General features: G+C 39.6%; 1 protein-coding gene across 5 annotated transcripts in view; it reads left to right on the top strand.

Annotated features, from left to right (window-relative positions):
- LOC145487083 (uncharacterized) overlaps window positions 1–8,733 on the top strand; it is a 44,306-nt gene extending 35,573 nt beyond the window's left edge. For all 5 annotated transcript variants that reach the window (XM_081465804.1, XM_081465805.1, XM_081465803.1 and 2 more), the window contains one exon: window positions 7,040–8,733. In XM_081465804.1, coding sequence (XP_081321930.1) covers window positions 7,040–7,554 — 515 coding nt within the window. In that variant the 3' untranslated portion in view covers window positions 7,555–8,733. The remainder of the gene's footprint in view (window positions 1–7,039) is intronic.
- The last annotated feature ends 12,063 nt before the right edge of the window (window positions 8,734–20,796 follow it).

The following is a 20,796-nucleotide window of genomic DNA, read 5'->3' as shown; positions in this document are numbered from 1 at the left end:
GCTCTTAGGTTTTCTTATCCTGGAGCATTTCACGAAACCTGCTGCTATAATGTTTTTTTGTTCAGCACAACTGCGCAGTTTTCTTTGTAAGCTTTTACGCTTGCGATGCTCTCATCGCTCTTTAGTTTACTGAAGGCTTTTTACTCTTCTCTTGTAAGATTCCGCTCCTTTTGGGGGATTTACCTTGCCTTAGAGTGCTGTGAACTTCGCTTTTCATGATGTCTTGACGTTCGTGTGGCAGACGAGGCATTGCAGATTCAACTGAAGCGAGGATTTCTTTAGTCGGTATATGCCATGGTGTAAATGCGAAGTTCCAGTTCCTATTCGGAGATGCTAACAACCCATCTTCTCTTAATATCCTCTTCGCCTCGCGTCGAGGTTTCCTTCAACTTTCTTAGATTTCTTTTCTCAACTTAAGTTTTTAGACTCGCACATTTCTGTCGGTACCTAATTTAACCCTCCGCAGCGCTATCTTGAGGTTCTGCTTTCGATTTTTGATTTTAACGCGTCTTTGTCTTAATCGAGAATCTGTAGTTTACGGTGACATTCCTTTATGAGAAAGCGTAAGCATTTCTAGCCCGTCTTATGTGTACCGTCCCAAGCCTTGGGGTTGTCGATTGGCAGTCGGGACAGCGTGAATTGTGGTAAAATACCGCTCTCTTTGCTTTGGTGTGGATAACGCAGATATAGTTTGCATGGCACCTGTGTTGTTAAGTTCTTTTCCAATCGTCTTACTTCATGTAGGGCCTCCACGCCTCTTGTATCTCAAAAAGGCAGGGGATCTAACTGAAGCGAAGTACTGGAAGTTTTCACTCTAGAATCCTTCTATGGCTTACCAAAGATCCGTAAGATACAACTGCAGTAACGGGAAAACCATTTCACCCTTCCAAGATGCGTAAATTTTCAACTGCGTCCGATCAGCAGTTGCATTAATGGTGCTCCAACTCTCTCTAGGCATTTGGCCTCCATCCTGCAACATCTCTAGAGCAAAAACGGTTATTCCGTCAAGAACGTCAATGAATTCGCTAATTTCATGAGCAGTCAAAGAGTAACCAATGATGAGCTGATAGTATCCTTCGATGTGGTTTCCCTGTTCAATTCGATAACAGTTGACCTCACTATAGGTATCGTAAAACGGAAGCCCCAAGAAACTATTGATTGGAAAACGCATACAAACCTGAGACAGGATCAGAGCCTTCTTTTGCATTGCTCTCCCTCGAGTTAAAAAACAGCTTTTTGCACATTTGAAGGAACGCAATATCATCAAGTGTTTGGATGCGCTATGGGCTCACCCCTTAGAGCTGTCATCGCAGAGTTAACAAATGGAGCAAGTGGAGGAAGAAGCCCTAGCCTCGCACCAATCAAGCCGAGATTGTGGCAACGGTACGTCGACGACTCCAACGCCTGTCTAAAGAAGGACGACGTAGAACCCTTCCATACGCACCTCAACTCTATAAACCCCCGCATTCAGTTAACCTTAGAGACGTCGTCAACGTCCACATGTCACCCAACAATTGCTTTCCTGGACACTAATACCACACTTCTCCCAGATGACTGAGTGGAAGTGAGTGTATACCGTAAGGCCACGCAAACGAACCCATCATTTGACTCGCATATTCCAGCACACAGCAACAGAGCAGTTGTGAAAACTCTGATCTCATGGACCCAGCCAGGAGCCTGCCATTGAGCACCAAGCATGGAAGCAGTGACGAACAACGCGTTGTCAGCGATCTGAAAGCCAATGGATACCCGGCTAAATTTATCGAGAAGCCATGCGAAGAGAGAGAGAGAGAGAGAGAGAGAGAGAGAGAGAGAGAGAGAGAGAGAGAGAGAGAGAGAGAGAGAGAGAGAGAGAGAGAGAGAGAGAGAAACAAGACAAGGGTGGCACAACAGCTTTTGCCTTAATCAAGTTAAGGATGCTAAAAGAGTCTATGAAAGAATCCTGCGTATTCTGGGCCAAAAGAAAGTTACGACCGCTTTTCGGTCGATCAAAATACTTGGTGATATACTCAAGAAACCTAAAGAGCGCCCAAGCGTAAATCAGGTGACTGGAATTGTTTACAAAGTCAATTATAGATCGTGTTCGTTGGTATACATCGACGAAAGCAAAAGATCTTGGAACTCTCGAGGGGCAGAGCACAAGCCTGGTACAAGAGGAACAATGAATCGGCAATTGAACAGCACGCGAAAACGACTGGACATAATATCCATCCCAGCTACGTAGAAGTACTAGAACGTAGCGTCAGCAACCGACGAAAACGTTTTTTTTTTTTCCTTAGAATCTTGACATTCCACGATAAATTCCGATGCTGTAAATAAGCGCCAGTTTCTCCCTAAGGCCTATTTGCCTTTTATTGTGTTCCTTAGGGTTCAAAACATGTCTTAAGACTCTGTTAAATTATTCATCTGGATATTTTACTCTGACGAAGGTAAACAGAACTTTGTCGAACACTTATCATTTTATAGCATTTTTTGAGGTTTTAATTCCGTGTTTTTATCAAGTTGAAGCAACACGAGTGGAAGTTAAGGAGAACGAGAAACACGAGTCGACAGCTACGCGAGATTTTTCTCAGGTGTTTCTATAACTCGGTAGTGTTTTTTATATATTTTCAGATAACAGCCCAAAGAAAGTATCGAACAACGTGATTATGACATCTGTTCCGTGTTTCTATCGAGTTATGAAAACAGAATTTTTAACCAATCAACGCGCTTTTTTTTTTTTATTTTGGGCTATTTTCTAAACAAAAAAATAAAAATAAATACGAAATATGGAAATAAATAAATAATTTTATTAAAACCATTTTGAAATCACTGGTTATCCTTGCAATCTGATTGGCTCGCAGCAGTGCGATTTATTCACGAATCGCACTATTTTTTCTCTATATCGCATCTTTTTCTCAGCCAACGAGAATGGGGCAGTAAAACAAAATAACCAATCAGATTTCAAGGTTAGTTTAAAGTGACCAATAAAATTTCAGGAAAATGAAAGACTAAAAGCTATCGTGTGGTGAATTTTGCAACTATTATTGCCAACTTTGTTGTTGTTGGTTTTCTTTTTTCTTTTCAAAACAATTGACAAATTTAATTAATTAGTTTCCGAATTACGATTATGAGCTCCTTCAGGCTGAAGACCTACTTTAAGGGAAGTTTCCAACCTTCAGTGTCCATTTTGACGAATATTTTGGCGATATTTCTTCATCATCTGCTTAAGATCCGTATGATACCGAGTCCAGAAAACGTAAACAAACGAAAACCACACAACAACAAATTCATAGCACTCTTCAGAAGGTAGATGTTTCCACGTTTCCTGTAGTTTCAAAAGAAGCAAAACAAGAGCTCAACTCTGTCACTGTGAATAAACATAGTCAAAATACGGCCCGATCCACAAAATAGTGAATGAGCGAACGTCTTCCAGGTCTTCCTAGTGCAGTCGAGCCATCTTGAAAATATCTTGAAACAAATGGCGCAGCAAGAACTTGACAAGGTCCCGAGTTCTACGTTGAGGTCACAAAAAGAAACGGAGATGATGATGATCTGAAATCTCTTAAAATCATGCAGAGAGCCATTGAACGGGTATTCAAAAGAGAAAAACTATCCAGTGGACATCGTGAATTCGAGGGAGTTTCACAACTCGAAAGAAATCCATCGCAGAATTACACCGGCTGCACCTTCAAATTCCTTCTCCAAAGTCTAAGCCTCAATCACAGAGGAAAGGAAGGCCTTCAATCATTGATTCAGACGACGAGAATTGAAATTTTATGTATGAAGCAGACTGTTTTTGTTCTGACTTCAGAACTGCTTGTTCCTTTGATATACTCGAATGAGTTTTCGTCACATGACATCGTTTTGCATACTAAATGAGATGCAAAGGTGTTTCCGGTTCCGCTATTTTTAACAAACCGGCTAAACGGAACAATACATCAAAATCTAAAATTTAATTAAGGCGATTTGAAAATGGATCTAACAAAGTGGTAATTGAGCTTCGTGTCGTACAACTTTGGACTGAAATCATGCCTGTGATTTCAAAGCGAACTCGCGCTGAGCGCTCGTTCGATTTTGAAATCACGCGTATGATTTCAGACCAAATTGCACTCCACTCAGTTTAATTACCATCATATATGTCACCTTAATCATGTACCCTCTATTTTCACTTCAAACTTCTTGCCCTACCTAGTAATGTACAGTACGTCTGTGTCAGTTCACGTTCTTTTTGACGCGCTTACATGATCCAACTGAACAATCGCTCATTGATAGGTTCTTCAGACGTTATTTAAAATTTTTCTGTCTCAAGCAAAACAAAACCAGATATGATTTAAAATGATGTTTCCTAAGTTGAAATTCATTTGCTTTGACGGTATTTTATTATATTTCATTTCTTTGAGTCCAAATAAAGTTGCCCCGGTTAGACGAGTTGACCCTAGAAGAGCGTCTATAAGGCAGGTAGAGTAGCCAGGCGCTAGGGTTACCCTAGTGCTCAGCTATGGTTACCCTACTGCCAGGGTAGCCCTATTTGCCTTGCAAACACGTCTATGAAAAATTAAAACTAAGTGGTAAAAGTAACACTCTAAATGATACTATTAAAGGAGGGTCTATTTCTTCGCGTCAAGCAAAAGTAAGGGCAGTGTCTTGTCGAAATCTTTGACACGGACATTCTGAATTAAATTTGACGAAGAACAAAACTCCCTGTCAAGAATTTTACAACCATTTCGCTAGTAACACCTGGCGAGTGCAGTGAGTTCTGTTCGAGCACGAAATCCTACACTTAAGTGCAAAAAAGGTTTCAACTTTAATTCGTTAGAATCTGTTACTGTTTCTGATATTTTCTTAATCCCGTTTTGGTGAATTTTCAATGTCAATGTAGTCTTAAGAGAAAAAATAGACCGGAAGGGTTCTCAGAGAAATAACTCTTTTGGAACCGTCAGGAAACAAAATCACAGAGAAGTAAACAAAAAAAACGCACTCTTTAAACGGTTGTTTCTTCTTTTTTTTTTTCAGTTTTGCTAGGACGCTTAACCAAACTTCTTAAAAGTTTAAGTGGACATGCAATCAGGACCAAAATTTAAGCTTTTGATGGTGGGGATGGTTGTTGTTAGGATGTAACATTAGGGGCTAATTAAATCTTTCAGTAAGAGTGGGTAACCATATTCTTGATTCAAAATCTGAACCTTCCATTGGAGACAGGAGGAGGCAGATCAACACAAACATCCAAGCCGAACAACCCACTTACGGCCTCGTTTTCAAGCCTTCTCAATTCAAACCATCTCAAACAATACTTTTGGCAGCAATACAAATATACTTCCTAGCCAGTCGAAGGCTAATTTTCACCCAGTAAGCCCAGATACCCCATATGGAACGCCTATTTTTTTATGCCACTGACACTATCAGTGTTGCTTTTAAACTCGCGGATAGACGAAGCGTATAGAAACGTGTTTGTTGCGGGGACTCCGATATGTAAATGTGTCGCTCACTCAAGTGTAGACACTGTTCGTAATTAGTCTGCCCGGACGAGAGCGCACGAGTCCGATGCCAAAAAGTAACCAAGCCGGACGCCATATTGGAATAGTAACCGAGCCCGACGCCATATTGGAATAGTAACCGAGCCTGAAGCCATGTTGGAATACTAACCGTTCAGTCACCGCTAGGCTTTCTGCCCAAATTCATGATTTTTCACACGACCATTAGGTGTTTCGTTAAATTGAAGTGGAGTTCGAATGTTTGAATTAGTACTATGGCCAACTTGAAGGCTGAGTTTCATAAACCTTTGACTCGTCCAGGCGTTAAACATGACCAGGAGATGAGCATTTGTTTGCTGGAAAGTGACCTGATATGCTAATGTGGTAAGCTTGGATGAGAATTTGTCTTATTCGTCGACCTTAATGAACTTATATGAGCGAAGCGAACAATTTTCAATGAACGAAACAGCTATTGAAAACAGGACAAACATCGGCACCACAATATAATATTGTAATTTCATTTTTGTAATTTAGTAACATCTAAACCTGAGGCCAGCCGAAATATTGTTTTAAATATACCACGTTGTGTCAGCCTTGCAGTAGTCTTTGACTTATTATCGCTTTACTTTTCAAGTTTGGCTGATTATAGTTCTCCTGTGAGATCCAACGTTCACTCAAGCAGCACTTTCGTTCGCAGCTTTGCAGTTTGTATGAAGTTTTTCATGTTGAGTTGTCCACGTTCAACCGACATCGAGTTAAGTTTCGAGATTAAAGTTGTGTTCTCTATACTTGTCGTGTTTATTTTAGTACGTTGATCCGATCTCTAAGTGGGATGTAAAATGCACAAAAACTTAGAAAGAAATTCCCAAATACTTGATGTTGATAAGCTTTTAAAAATGAATTCTACCCTGTCTTTTGTTTACGCTTTTTCTTCTTGAATGAAAAGATAACTGAGGGAAAGAAAACCCCTGTGAGCTGGTTGGAACACATATTTATGGGTCGACAGATTTTTCGGATCAACACTGAAAATGCTTGCAAAAGAGTCTATTTATTTTGATGTATTTAACGGATAATAATATACAGAGACACGCGAAAAGAAGAAGTAAAGTGTTGAAGAAGTGCTGTCTCATAAGAAACCTTACCTATAGCCTTGAATGAAATGTAATGAAAATCATCTGTAAGCTCGTACGACTTGACTACATGTAAATTTTCCCACTTGGCAGACAAAAATCAACATCATGATCTGGGTGTGGGGAAAGAGGGGGGAGTACTCTATGATTTTTTTGGGCAGGAGTGTCCTCTGTGACCCAAGAACCCTTAGCCTTTACCACTCCATGTTCAGCTGCAATTTTGCCACCCTAGCTATATTCTGGACGTAGGTGTTTGTAATTTGTGTGTAACAAAAGCGAACGAATCAAGCGTACCCTTTGTGAGATAAGTGCTACCATGCGTGGTATGAACCCGGCTTGTTTTAACAGCCTTTAATAATACACCAGTGATAACAAGTTCACCAACATGTTTCATCTCTAGATTACTTAATCCACGAGTTTGACCATAGGTCTTCTTTGATTATTACTTATATAAAGGCGCTTTCCTACCTAGTGGAAAGGAATTTTACAGCTCTACTGGCGTCTTATCTACCTTGAATAGAGATAGCTCAGTCAAACTTGTTGCTACCCGATCGTCTGAAGGGCCGGGAAAAGCAAGTGATATATTTCACCACAGCAAAGGCAAAGAGAGTGGAACAGCTGCGATGAAGGGTTCCTGGTGGTGTGTTGACTTGGGCGAAAATTATCGCTTGGTTATCACACACTACGCTTTAAGGCACGGAAAAAAAGATGGTGAATCAATTCTTCGAGAATGGAAGCTTCAGGGATCCATAGACGGTCTCATATGGACAGATCTTAACAGTGCTAAGGATCCAAATGACCCCCTACAGTTCCGTGATCCCTCTCCATATTTTACAGGCAGATGGACAGTCGACGGCGAAGTGGGGGCCTTTCGTTACTTCCGTATTTTGCAGACAGGCAGGAATTCCTCTGGCAAATATGGAATTTATTTATCTGGACTCGAGTTATACGGAACACTCGCCAAGATATAACCTGTTTTAAGTCCTGTATAACACTACGAGCTATGAAAATTTTAAGGATATCAACTGAAGACCAGGGAACTCTAATTATCAAGAATTGCCAGAAGAAACCCCTTGGTGAACTATCTCGAAAATAAGACTAAAACTTGCCCGAGAGGTTTTGATTTTGAGAAATCCAACAAAAAGTAGACTTGCGGTTTTCGCGCTGCGGTCGCCATTAAATTCAGCCGAAAAATTGGGCATATTCACATCACTCTCAGAGAAAGACGGTCGGCTAAATTGAGAAGTGGCGACATGGAGTTACTTGTGCTTGTGTGACCCTCGTAATTGCAGTTTTTACGCGTAAAAATCCTTTTCTTACACAGGTCTCACTATATGGCTTCTCAATTGCCCAAGCTGAAGTTTTTATATGCTGTAGAACAATAACAGAGCTTTGTAAAAACGTATTTTTCATTTAAAACTTCCGTGTACGAAAATTGCCTTCAAAAATGCCCTATCTTAAGGCTTTTTTCAAAGTGCTAAAAGCAGCAATCTTCAGGCGCCTCTAACCCAAAGTGAAAATGCACTTCTTGGCAATATTTTTATACCTTTGTGTTTTAATTGTGATACAAAACAAGCATGTAAAAGACAATTTTAAAAGGCCGAGCCGTCTTTCTCTGAGAGTGATGTGAATATGCATGCCCAAGTTTTCGGCTCAATTTAATGGCGGCCGCAGTGCAAAAAGTGCAATTCTACTTTTGGTTGGATTTCTCAAAATCCTAGACTCTCTGGCAAGTTTTAGTCTTATTTTCGAAAATAGTTCACCAAAGGGTTTGTTCTGGTTTGTTTGTTCTGATCTCAGTTTTGGAAGTCAATTCTCAATTATACTTAGAGTCCCTAGTCTAGCGCTTTTCTGTACTAAGGTTAAGCCATTCAAAAAATCTCTGTGAAAATAGTTTGTGTATACAGTGTGCACAATTCGCATTTAAAGAATTTAGGGACACTGCTACTCGAGATTTCCTGTGTGTCCGATTATAACAATTACTACTTTATCAGTGGTCTCTTAAAACCAGAAGTTAATTAAATAGCGTCCACTGTAAATAATTTATAGAAATCCTGCCTGAAGCACTTAGTTTCCAGGCAGACCTACAAAAGAGTCGCTATTCCTATGTAATAACTCAGTCACGTTATCTGAAAAAACACCAAAAAATTCCTGCCTAATTGTTATAAATTCCGAATTTGAGTGGTTTATTTAGATATAGTGGACTTTGATCAATATTTTTTTAAAGACAAAAGCAATACTAGGTACAACTATGAATATTGCATTCAAAGTTTTCTCTTCTTGCTAATGTGAGCGACGAGGCGAGTCTTTTCATGTAGTACTATACTCTCAAATCTGCTGGCAGCGTGGCTCTAAGAATCATGCATCAAAAATACTCTCTCAAGCTTGTGACGCAGAAGGGAATTTGGAATACGGTAAACGTGTTGGGAAAAAAGAATTTGTAATAGTAATTGGACTGAGTGGAGTAAAATTCAGGGAGTAATCGTATCTATAACGAAATTCTCGATCGTGATTGGTTCTCCGCGCGCCTGTTTGTCACGTAATCGGCGCGCGATCACGTGGGTGTGCAATTAGAGGTATCCAATTCGTGCTCGTCCGATTTTGAAATTACTCGCGCGATTTCTCCTTGAATTGTACTTTACTCGGTCCAATGACTGTTACTAATCGCGAGAGTAATTTAAAAATCGGACGAGCTCGAAGCCCGGGGCCGATTTGAAATTACGAGCACGATTACTCGCTGAATTGTGCGACACGAGGTCTAATTACTAATTAATCGTAACTATAACAAATTTCGGAATTAAAAATGCCCTTTGAGAACTTCCTTTGCGCGTAAACGTCTGTAACGCTTTTCATAGGTTTTGAAAAGTGTAGGAAACGGTGCCAAGGAAACCATTAAAGTGGACGTAATTGACGTATGAATCACGTGGGTATCCAATTATAAACAATTATTGGATGAGGTTTTTGTGATATCCAGAATAATCAAGGTCGAGGTAGGGGTTATCAGCCGAAGGCTGAGGCTGATAACCCTTACTGAGACCTTGATTATTCTGGATATCACAGAAACCGAATTTAATAATTGTTTTATTATACATTGAACGAAAAAAAAAATGGAAGTCATATTTTTGCCTCTTCACTGACGGCAAGCAACACAAAGCGCGCAAACTTGACATGACTTTCCTTAGAAATCATGCACCGCGGTCATACATTACATACATGGATTACCCGCGACCTTGAGTGTCCTTGACATAATTATTGTATAATCTGCAGCTACATGACATCACAGGCGCTGATTTGGAATTTCGGCCAAGAAGAAAAGAGATAGTTCAATGTATAATAACAGGTTTTCAATTACGACAAGTTCAAACTGGATACCTGTAATTGGTCACCCACGTGATCGCGCGCCGATTACGTGACAAATAGGCGCGTGGAGAACTAATCACGATAGAGAATTTTGTTACAGATACGATTAAGATGCAAAATTCTTCTGCCCTTGTATATTCCTCTCTAAATTGACTTGCCCCAAACTCCCCAATACTGCCCGATCTAATTTTGAACGTCCTTTTTTTGGCCATACTTTGTTTTTCTTTGAAGCTAACAGATATTTCACTTTTTGGGAATACGTGTCATTAGTGAAGTTTACGGTTCCTAGAATGGCTGCTAGATAGCTCCAATTCTTGACGTCAAATATAGGTACCCAAAAAAAAATAAGTCATAGTGATTCTGATAAAGATCTAGCTACTGTGAATTAGCAAGTTGCATGAGATTAAACAGGCCGTAATTGCACTTTTGTGGGTTCATATCATATTTTATCGAGGCTGCAGTCAAGGTAATTTTGCTGGGGGGGAGGGGGGGGGGGAGGGAGGTAAGATACTGAATGTATTTGTTCGCGTATTTGATAGCCAGTGTGGGAAGGGTTTGGACAAGAATACGAGGAAGTGGAAGGGTCGTCACTTATCATTCAGCCTTACCTCTGCTGTCTACGATACTTTTTTCTCTCTCCCCAAGCCTGCCCTTTTGATGCTCGCCCTATTAAAATGCACTCACTCGACCATCACAAATACGCCTAGATTGCAGACTAAGTTTGATCCGCAAACATTTTATTCAGGTTGTGAACGTTGGTTTGGTTTACCTATTCCCAGTTGTGTTTATTAATCCCAAGCCCAGTGGCCAATCTCAGTTCTAGCGTCTTACATCCCACTCCCAAGTGCAAGAAGGAGGCAAATCCCACTTACCATTAGTCTTCTACGAAGACGCTCTCTGTTTCGTTGGCTGCGACAATCCAAAGGAGCGTCTGTGTAGGAAGCTACTATTGATCAATTTAACACAACCTTTCTCCCATCAGCAATATAAAATGGGGCGTTTTAGTTTTAGCACAGTTTTATTTCTCTTTTTATTTCAACTCACTAACTGAAATTGTAAGTTTCTATCAGTTTTAATCACTGATGACCCCGTGTTTGAGTAACAAATACTTTTTTCACTGAGGTCGATTGATGAAAGAGTGAGCTCAATTTTTGAGGGCTTATGCATTATAAATGCATACAACCCTATAATTCAGGATAAATCTCGTGGCTATGTATCTATGTATATGGTGGGATGACACGTGACAGACCTCAGGGAGCATAATTTGCCCTATAAGTAGACTGAGTACTAGTAGTTTTGAGTGATCTTTCGATGGCGGCCATTGCCTGGGTTCCTGCAGTCTGCTGGGTGTATCTTTTCATTTCGTGTCGCCTGCGCCCTTGCTTTGTTTTGCGTAATCCCTGTACTGCTTACATTTGCGAGTGATTTGCAATTTTCAAGGTAAGTTATTTCCGATTTCTCAAACGTTTTGTCGCAGTCATGTTTGTTTTGTTTTTTCCTTTTATCGAAAATTTCTGATTTCTTTAGCGATGAAATGTCTTGTGTATCCTTTGTTATTTCATACAGGTGTTCCTGCTGAGCGAGTTTCTCCGTTGATGCAAGGGTATCATGCGTTACTGAATCGTTGTACTCGTGCTGTGTAGAGTCGAATTGCTGAGCTTACTGGAGGTGTTAACTACATGGAAAGGTTAATCTGCGCGTACGATCGGCTGTCACAAAGCGCAAAATCTTATCACATGATACAGGTGTATGTTCAACCGGGATGGTGGAATTTAATACTTGCGATGTTTCAACTGTAATTTACTTGTCAACATTGAAACAAATTATGGATACTATAGAATTTATGACAAATTGGAATCAAATGGTGTTTTGGCTTACACAAATGATCTGAGACAATGTCCACATCCCATTGCTTGTAGCGCAAAACAAGTGATGTGGAGGAAAATCCAGACCTTACAATAATTGATACCATTGATCAACAACCACTGTGTCTGTCGACTACAAATCAAGAAAATGAGGCACTCTTTGGTGAAAATGCCTGTAAGCATTGTTTTGCTCTGTCACATGACTCACATCAAATAGAAGAATGATATTAAACTGCAGACTAATTCTACTCAGTTAGCTGAATACGTTTATTAGATATAACCTACACAGTTCTACAAGATACTATTTGCAATAAAATAGCCATTTGCTGTTTACTGACGGGGCTGTTATTAAGGCCATAAAAGCCATAACCTCTTACTGCTGACTATCTTTGATGGGCTTTCGATGTTACTGATTACCTGCCTGTTATTTATACAATTCACATACAATGTAAAACGTTTGTAGTGGGTGTGAAGATCAAGTCAACTAACAGGTGACTCAAAATTTAATGACTGCCCTGACTGATACATGTACATGTAGCTAACTAGCATTTCAGGAATGGTTTCAAGTCTTTATAAAATGTATACAACACAATACAGTACAATTACAAATACCTTTATTTTATTATATAGACACGAGCGTTTTACTTGACGAATAAAGAAGCCTAAGCCGTGTATTACACTGTGATAAAACACGACGGGCATTTGAGAACACGAAGGAAATGTGGAAAACAAGAGCCGCAGGCCAGTGTTTTCTACACTTCTCGAGTGTTCTCAAATGTCCGAGTGTTTCGTCACAGTGTAATACACGGCTTAGGCTTCTTCATTTGCTTTATGATATAGAAGTAATGTGGCGAAAAACAATGAAACACGCTTTTTCTATGTTTTATTTAAGCAATAGACCACTCTTTCTATGGGTTTACTGGCGCATTAAACCACTTGGGATTTTGGGAGAACACTCGAAAAGCCCGTAAATCACTCGCCTAACGACTCGTGATTTACAAGCTTTTTTCGTGTTCTCCCAACATCCCAAGTGGTTTATTGCGCCGGTAAACTTTTTCACTGCAAAGCATTACCGATCTAGATGCCGGTCTATAGGGGAAAATTTAGACCGCTTTCAATATCGATTCCAGCAAATCAAATTCGCGGATTTGGTACCAGTCCTTGGGAGACACAAGGACTGGTTCAATTATGAGTACACTGTTTTACAAGATTGCCGTGTGGGAGCCTCAATGACATTTGTTATAAAGTTGGTCAATTTCCCAAGTGTCCAAGAGAGTGTGATTTCCGTAAATAAACGGGTAGGCTATTCCACAGCAGTGCGCTACTTTAGCCAGTCACGCTTGCCTATATTTGCCTATATGCCTTGTCCATGGAAGATGTTCGCCAATTACCAGGCCAAGTGATTTGGTTTCTTTAACTTTTTCCATAAATTTGCCGTCGATATCAATATTAATTTGGTTATTCAAGAGAGCATGTATTCGTTGATTTGACCCAATTACCAAAAAATTAGTTCTAGCAACATTGAGGCTTAGCCTATTGATTACAAGTCAGCAATTAAGTTTTCTTAGTACTGAGTTAACGACCTTTTCAAGGTCAGCTATTGTACTGGCAGCGTAGGTTATATTCGTGTCGTCAGCGACCATCCTCGCAGAGGCTGAAGTGAGGCATTTGGGCAGATCATTAATGTAAATTAAGAATAGGGGTCGTCCAAGGTTGCTACCTTGTGGGACACGACAGGAAATTAAACTGGGGCAACAATCAAAAAATAGCCATTTATGCTGCATTTTTGGCTACGGTCGCAGAGATATGATTTAAACCATTTGAGACTACTCGTGTCAACACCATACTTATGAAGCTACTTATGAGGAGGTTATGGTTAATAGTATCAACGACTTTTTTAAGATTAACCAGACCATTGTCGATGTTGACCAACTGGCTATTTGTGCCTTCAATCAATGCAGTAAGTATTAGTATTTACTTTAAGTCCTGATGTTTTACCCGTGTATAAATAAAGTTATAAATAAATAAATAAATAAATAAATAAATAAATAAAATAAATAAGTGTATTATGTAGGAATCGAAACCCAAATTGGCAGCGAGTTAGTAAGTTGTTAAAAATAAAAGTGATACTCGTAAAGCTGGTCGTATATGATCTTTTCGAAAATTTTTGTATGTCTACCCGGATTCAGGCCGTGGTTCATTTTCATATAAACCCCCACTATATCTCGTGGATGCTTCACATATCCACGAGACTAAAAGGAAAAATTTCATTCGTTGCTTCCGAAAGTTAACACAAATGGCGTGATCATTTGCTCTTATAGAAACAAAATAAAACGCTAAAACAACCTGTCACAAATGTTCAGTCTCCAAGGTCGACAAGCCAGTTCCGTAACAAAAGGAGTAAATGTAGTGTCGTGAATCTGTACAACGTGGTTGAACTCGTCTTTCCAAAATCAATAGCCCAACCAATCGTCAATCAAACGTTTTATGCCTGTCTTTCGTAGCCAAAATCAGGATTCCACGATGAACTACACAGGAATCTTACATGAGGAATGAGAAGAATCATTACACAGGAATGCAGCCGTGTCCCTTCATATCCTCCTGTCCACGTTACGTTCACGTGGACTCGAGGCAAAAAGTAAATGTGGGTTAAACTTAATCTCGCATGGCATTTACTTTTCAATTATACCTACGTGGAACTTGTTAATTACAGTGAATGTTTTCTTGCAGGTTTTCGGATGTTTTCGCGCAAGGAAATTGCACAACAATCAAACTAGTTGCTTGGATTAAAAAAAATAATAATAAAATAAAATAAAATAAAATAAATAGAAATTACATTTAACCCAAAATTTTGTTACATTTTCGTGTTCTTTGATCGAGCGAGCGCTATCGTTAGCTTCCCAAAACTTCCCAAACTTATATTTTGAGTTGTTTTACTTGCCTGCTCTTTGAAAGCGTTTCACTTGTCCAGTTGGCACTAAACCAAAAGCCAAAAGTTCACTCAGTTGCTTTTCCAAACCGGTCACTCTCTCAAAAATACTAAGGGAATTCCCTTCCGCAATACTTTTCCGGTCGGACCACGTGACCCAAAAGAGATTGATCGTGGCAAAAAGAAAATATATATATATTGAGCCAGTCCTAGAAACCAGTGTAACGCTGTGTTCATACTAGTAACTATAATCTGAATGATATATCAGTCCGTACATACATTTCAAAACGTACCGTATTGATATTGTTCAATTATAATTGGCGGTCTTCAATTTTCACAGCGAAGACGCCGAGAAAATATGTCTCTTTTCGAATCATTAATTCCCAAAGAAACGAACTGATCATTATCATCCTGAAAATTCCGGATTTAGGTTTGCTCTCACTCGGGGAATTGGTTCTTCAGGTTCAAAATCTATTTTTCGGAATTTATAGAGGAACGCAAAATCCGTTCAGGATTCGAATACCCGGATTGTGAGTTTCGGATTTTCCCTAAGAAACGCTCCCTTAATAAGTTCTCCACTTGCATCTACCTGTGACTTTGTTTGGCTACGCCACAATACTTAACAATGTCCATATTTTGTTAACATTTCTCAGTTGCTTTACACTGTAGAAATTGAGGATAGAAACTGCCAAATTGAGAGAAATTGCGTAAAACATATGATCGATTGTATTCTTAATCAAATAGGGAAATTAAACCTTAAAATAAAAATGTATATTATATATTCTACAAGTGCACTGGATTCGAGGTAACAATTGAACCGAGCGTCCAAGTATAGTGCCATATTCAACAAGCATGCACTAGCGGAATAATTCACTACACACTTCAGTATACCTTCACTATAAATCACTATCACGCGGCTATAAACTGAAGCTGAATGATCTTTGGATTTCATCTAAACGTAGCAACTCTAGAAAAAGGAAGGATGCGGTGATAAGACGAATGAAACTCGTGTTTGAGATGAGGAGGCATGACAGAACTTTCTTTGAAAATATGCCTCACACAATTTAATTTCATTTAAAGTCGACTTTTTCTTGAAACAAAAGAACCAAGCTTTACAAATCAGGTGAAATCAAAGAGAGAGGAGAGGAGAGGCTCGATTGCATGAGCATAGGCAGGTCACTAAAAGCTATTCCTGCGTGCAGCTTTCTCTAGCCTTCTGTTAATCTTTTCTCATTCCCTACTGAAGTTATCAAGGTGTTGTTCCAGTTTATTTATGTGCGCTAAAAGGGTCGCACGCGTTAAGTCTTTCGTTCGCCTCCTTCAACTCTGTGATTTTCATTTCTCTATGCCTTTTCTCGTTTTCCAAGATTTTTATCTTGAGTTCAAGTTGATGGATTTTGTTTTGTGGGTAGAGTTCTTCCTCCAACCTATAGCCGCATCGTGAGCACATTTGGTTTCTTGAATCGAAAAAATGATTAGTTAGTTTTCATAGCGCATGCAAATGCTCATATGTAATGGTTTATTTGTCCCCAAGAGCTGCTATAAGAGTTTTTATATCAAGTGTCATTTATACAGCACAAGCTAGCTATAGACATCTTAGATCACTCCAAGCAGGGATGGGAAGGACAGATTTTGTAACGACTGAATTCCCATGATTCCTGAAACAAAGCTTCTTTTAGCCTCCCCACGAAGAAACTGTGTAGGTACTGTGAGTTTGATTATGCCTAGCCCGCCTGATCGTCAAGCAACTGCAAAAACTGTTGAGCTATTACAGAGGCAAAGGTTCAAAATGAGCAAAACGAATACTCGTACACCGTCATACAAGAGTTAAAAAATATCCAGCGATGAATGGGCAGTGGCCAATGTCAATTTCGAATGACTGACTGACTGACTGACCGACCTATATGCAGCCTGCGACCGACCAACACTCCTTTGTTCTTACCATATAAGTGAAATAATTAATTCAAGATGCAAATACCCGCTACCGGCATCCTAAACCAGCTTAACCTGACGAGTTTTATTGTCTTTGAAATCAGGTCTGATCATCTTCCCATAACAGCGACCTCCTGATATTCTGCTAGGGCGTACAGACACTTCTGTTGGTTTGCTGGTCGCAAATAAAGGTCTAAGAAATACATCAACTGCAAACTCACCTTCACTCGTTTAGTCCTTCAGGTGATGTCGCTGTGTCGGGAAAACTGAAGTTCTCTGATCTTTCAAAACTTTTCTCACGTTCGAGAGCATTCGGGATTCTATCAACCACAATGAATTCTTCCTGTCGTGAATAACAACGCGTCGTCTCTTTACTAAATGCTTTCGTTCAATACATTGTCACTGCTATCTGACAGAGTTTCGACGGGTTCTTTACGCTCTTCTAATATTTTCTTAACGATACGTATGACTTCGTTCATTTCGTCGTACATTTTGTTCAAGCGTGCTGTGTTCCCTACCAGTTCTTTTTTCTGACATTTTTCTATTGACAGTTCCTCTTCCAGTCATTTAAATGTGGTCTCCAACATCTGAAACCTCGACTCCATGACTTCTTTTTGTTGCTGGTCCTTCGTAACGGCATGAGCTTTCTCTTTTAACTTGCAACTGTGTTTTCTACAGCAGTTGGATTTGGTCTTCATTTCCTCCTTTCCTCATCTGACTGCTAAAGATCGTGTGACACAATGGCCTATTACTGTATGTTTGCGTCTGCCATATTTCACCGATTTTTATCACGCGAAACGATTGGCCTGCATCGTCATCTCTAATAACGAGTTGTCACACGTAAGAAAATAAAGAGTCATCATACGTAAAAACCCACGATGAGACTGGTGGTAAGAAAATTATAACGCCATAGTTATGAGAATTTATGGTAGAGTAACTCGTGGGTACTTGCGACATTTGCCGTTCAAGTGCAATGAACGCTGAAGCGTAATCAGTCACGAATTTTGCTGCACGTTCGAGTTTCACAAACGAAATATGTTCAGTGAGAAAATAACTGCGGAAGGAATTCTTAGGGCCGGGTATTTATGTAGTACCGTTAGCCCCTTTTATTTGCGTCACATTTGATGAAGTGTAAAGAAACACCAACTCTAATGTTACGTCCTTTCATTCCTCCGTCCAGTAAATTTTGGCCACAACAGCCTTGCCATTTTTGCCCAATCCAAAACAACATGTTCTTTTAATACCTGAATACCGAAGTAAAGGAGCAACTAAGAATGGCTGGTTCTCTTGCAGTCCTCTCACCAAGACGTCAAACGCCCTCGGTCCATTCTTGGGCAGAATGTTCACTCAAAATTTTCTCGACCATGCTTCCACGTGTAGCCTCCGCCTTTACTTCCTCTTCATCCTCTGGGTCCAACAATGAGAACAATTTAGGTAACAGCTTCATTACTTCCGGGTCACGCCGCAAATTGAGTCGCTGGCGACGTAAGATTTCCCGGTGTTTGTCATCCACCTCGCCTAAATTTATACCAGTCTTTTTTTGTTTGTTTGTTTGTTTTTTCGGCTAAACAACAGCGTCACAGCTTTTCTATGCAACAGTTTACGTGTATTTGTAATTTTTTGTTGAAGAGACAATGTATCAGTACCGTGACATGATTGAGATTTCACTAATGCCTGAAAATTGGTCCAAATTATATATTCAGGATTTCTGCAACATTGAACGATAGCTGAAAAATAGGCTGAAATTTCAAATGGTAGCTGGGAAATTAGCGCCGATTGCTGAGACTCTAACATCTCCATCTAGGTCTTCTATTAAGTGTATCCTCGCTACAACGGGACACAATGAAAAATAAATTTATGAATCCCTGAAGGGGAACGAACACAAGATCTACCCTTAGCTAGCCAGTGAACTACAGCTGGTAGAGAAGTGACAAACTACTAGACCATTTGTTACACTCTACTTTGGCAATTAAGTCTTGCATGCTCGCTGCACCAGATAGTATCAACTGATGATCATATTACACCAGTGAAATTCATCACAGAGCAAAAGCGCATTGGATCGAGTCAGCATTTTATGTTTCCACTTAATAATTTTAGTCAAAACGAGGTCGATACAGGCCGTTTTGCCTGCTGCAGTATGTTTTACACCTGTTGGATAGCCATACCGACCCTCTATTGGAAATGACTATAAACGATCGAAAATTACCTAGTTATATTTTGAACAGGGGTCAGGTAGTAAAACATAGAAATATGCACTTCATTAACAACACGCACTTTTAAACTCAAATTATTTAACTGATTTGTTATTCGTTCTTTTTCCCGTTTTTCTTGCCATCCTGCGTGTTTTAATTTGGCTGCTTGTAAGCCAAACTTGCATTCTTAGTTTTCCGTGCGGCTTTCGTTCGTGCCCTGTTGAAGTAGGGGTTTATCCCGACATGTTTGAGTGTAACGTGAGGCGTCTTGAACTTAACTTTCTCTTTCTGAATAACGAACATTATTTCACGCTACTGATACCGTTAACTTCATCATTATATTTCTCAGATCTCAGGTGTACTTAATATGTCAGTGGTACCACTTTACACAATGAATCTTTGTCAAGGGGGGCAAATTATCAGCGATTTGTGACTTTGCGCATATGTAAAGAGATCTCACATGCATAATTCGCTTTTTAAATAATTCATATTTGACCTCTGTTCCTTTCAAGCATCAAATGTTGATATCATGTCCTGTTTTCTTCAAAACGCTTAGGATTTTTTGCAGTTTTTTTACTCAAGCGCCAACTCGATCGAGGTATTATTCGACAATTTGCTGAGGGAGTATTACCATGATAGCCCGCGAACAGGCTCCCAGCGAGGGTGGGAAAAATGTTCGCCGAGCGAAGCGAGCCGTTTAGCGTGAAATAAAGAATCCGCGAGCCGTTTAGCGTAAAATAAGGAATCCGCGAGCTCTTAAAGTAAGTTGAAAATTGTCCCATCATATGTATAGATTGTTTGACGTTTCTTTAAAATCTGTTGTCGAAGTTGATTACCTTGATCCCTTACATCTGGGAGTCAGTCTTGCGTAATCATCTGTTTGGCAACAAGCGCTTTTCGCGGCTACTCATCAACTGCGCTTTTTTAGTCGGCCAATTCACGCCACTCAAATATTTAGTCACATCACGACAAGTTTTAACAACCTTGTTTACACCAAACGAAATAAGAAGATTTTGCGACGCCAGTGTTCGTTGGAAGAGGATTGGTCCAAATATTTGTTTTGAACGGCTCGGGTGCCCGCTCGAGCAGACTGACGAGTAACGGCGACATATCGATTTGGTTAAGCATTTTCACTTGGGGTCTTCTTTTTAATTCGTTGACACTATTACAGCGTGACATCATATTTTGCCGTTTATGAAGTACTTACCTATCTTTTTTAGCGCTTTTACATTGTGTCTAGTGCACAAAAACACAACCGTTCTAAAATTAGCCGTGGTGTATACAGTAATCGATGAATCATCATGGACATGGCGCGAATGCGTGTACCTTAGTGTCAACCGTTTTCCTATGATGTGGGAAAACGAAATTCGAACTTCCAGTTTCGTTTTTCATTTACCCACGCCATCGCGGAAAAGGGAATTCGAACTTTTATTTTTGTTTTTCGTTTTCCTACTACATTGAAAACGAAATTGGAACTTCTATTTTCGTTTCTCGTTTTCCCATGACTTCGTACAGCAGAATTGCAATTGTCATTTCCGTTTTGAATCTTCTATTTTCTTTAACACATTGAAAAACGGAATTTGAACTTCGATTTTCGTATTTCGTTTTCTTGTTCTATTATATTATCTCAAGACAGTAACCTATTAAGCAGACGCTAGCCCTTTTTTGTTTTGGGCTTAGGTGTATTTTTTCCTACCTTACGATCCTCAAAATGGACGTCATAGCTAAGTGTACATGCTGTCACTGACTGTACATACGGAGTTTTGATTTCAACAAATAGCATAAAAGAAAAAAAAAAAAAAAAAAACTGTGCAGCTGTATTTATAGAAAACTGATATATACGAATTATAAAAACGAACGACGAAAAAAAGGAAATTACAATTAGAATTCTATTGTCCAAAGTTGTGGGAAAAACGAAAATAAAAGTTGGAATTC

Source organism: Orbicella franksi, chromosome 5 (genome assembly GCF_964199315.1).
Source record: "Orbicella franksi chromosome 5, jaOrbFran1.1, whole genome shotgun sequence".
Taxonomy (NCBI): Eukaryota; Metazoa; Cnidaria; class Anthozoa; order Scleractinia; family Merulinidae; genus Orbicella; species Orbicella franksi.
Note: the sequence above shows the minus strand (reverse complement) of the source record. Positions and strands in the feature narration are given on the sequence as shown.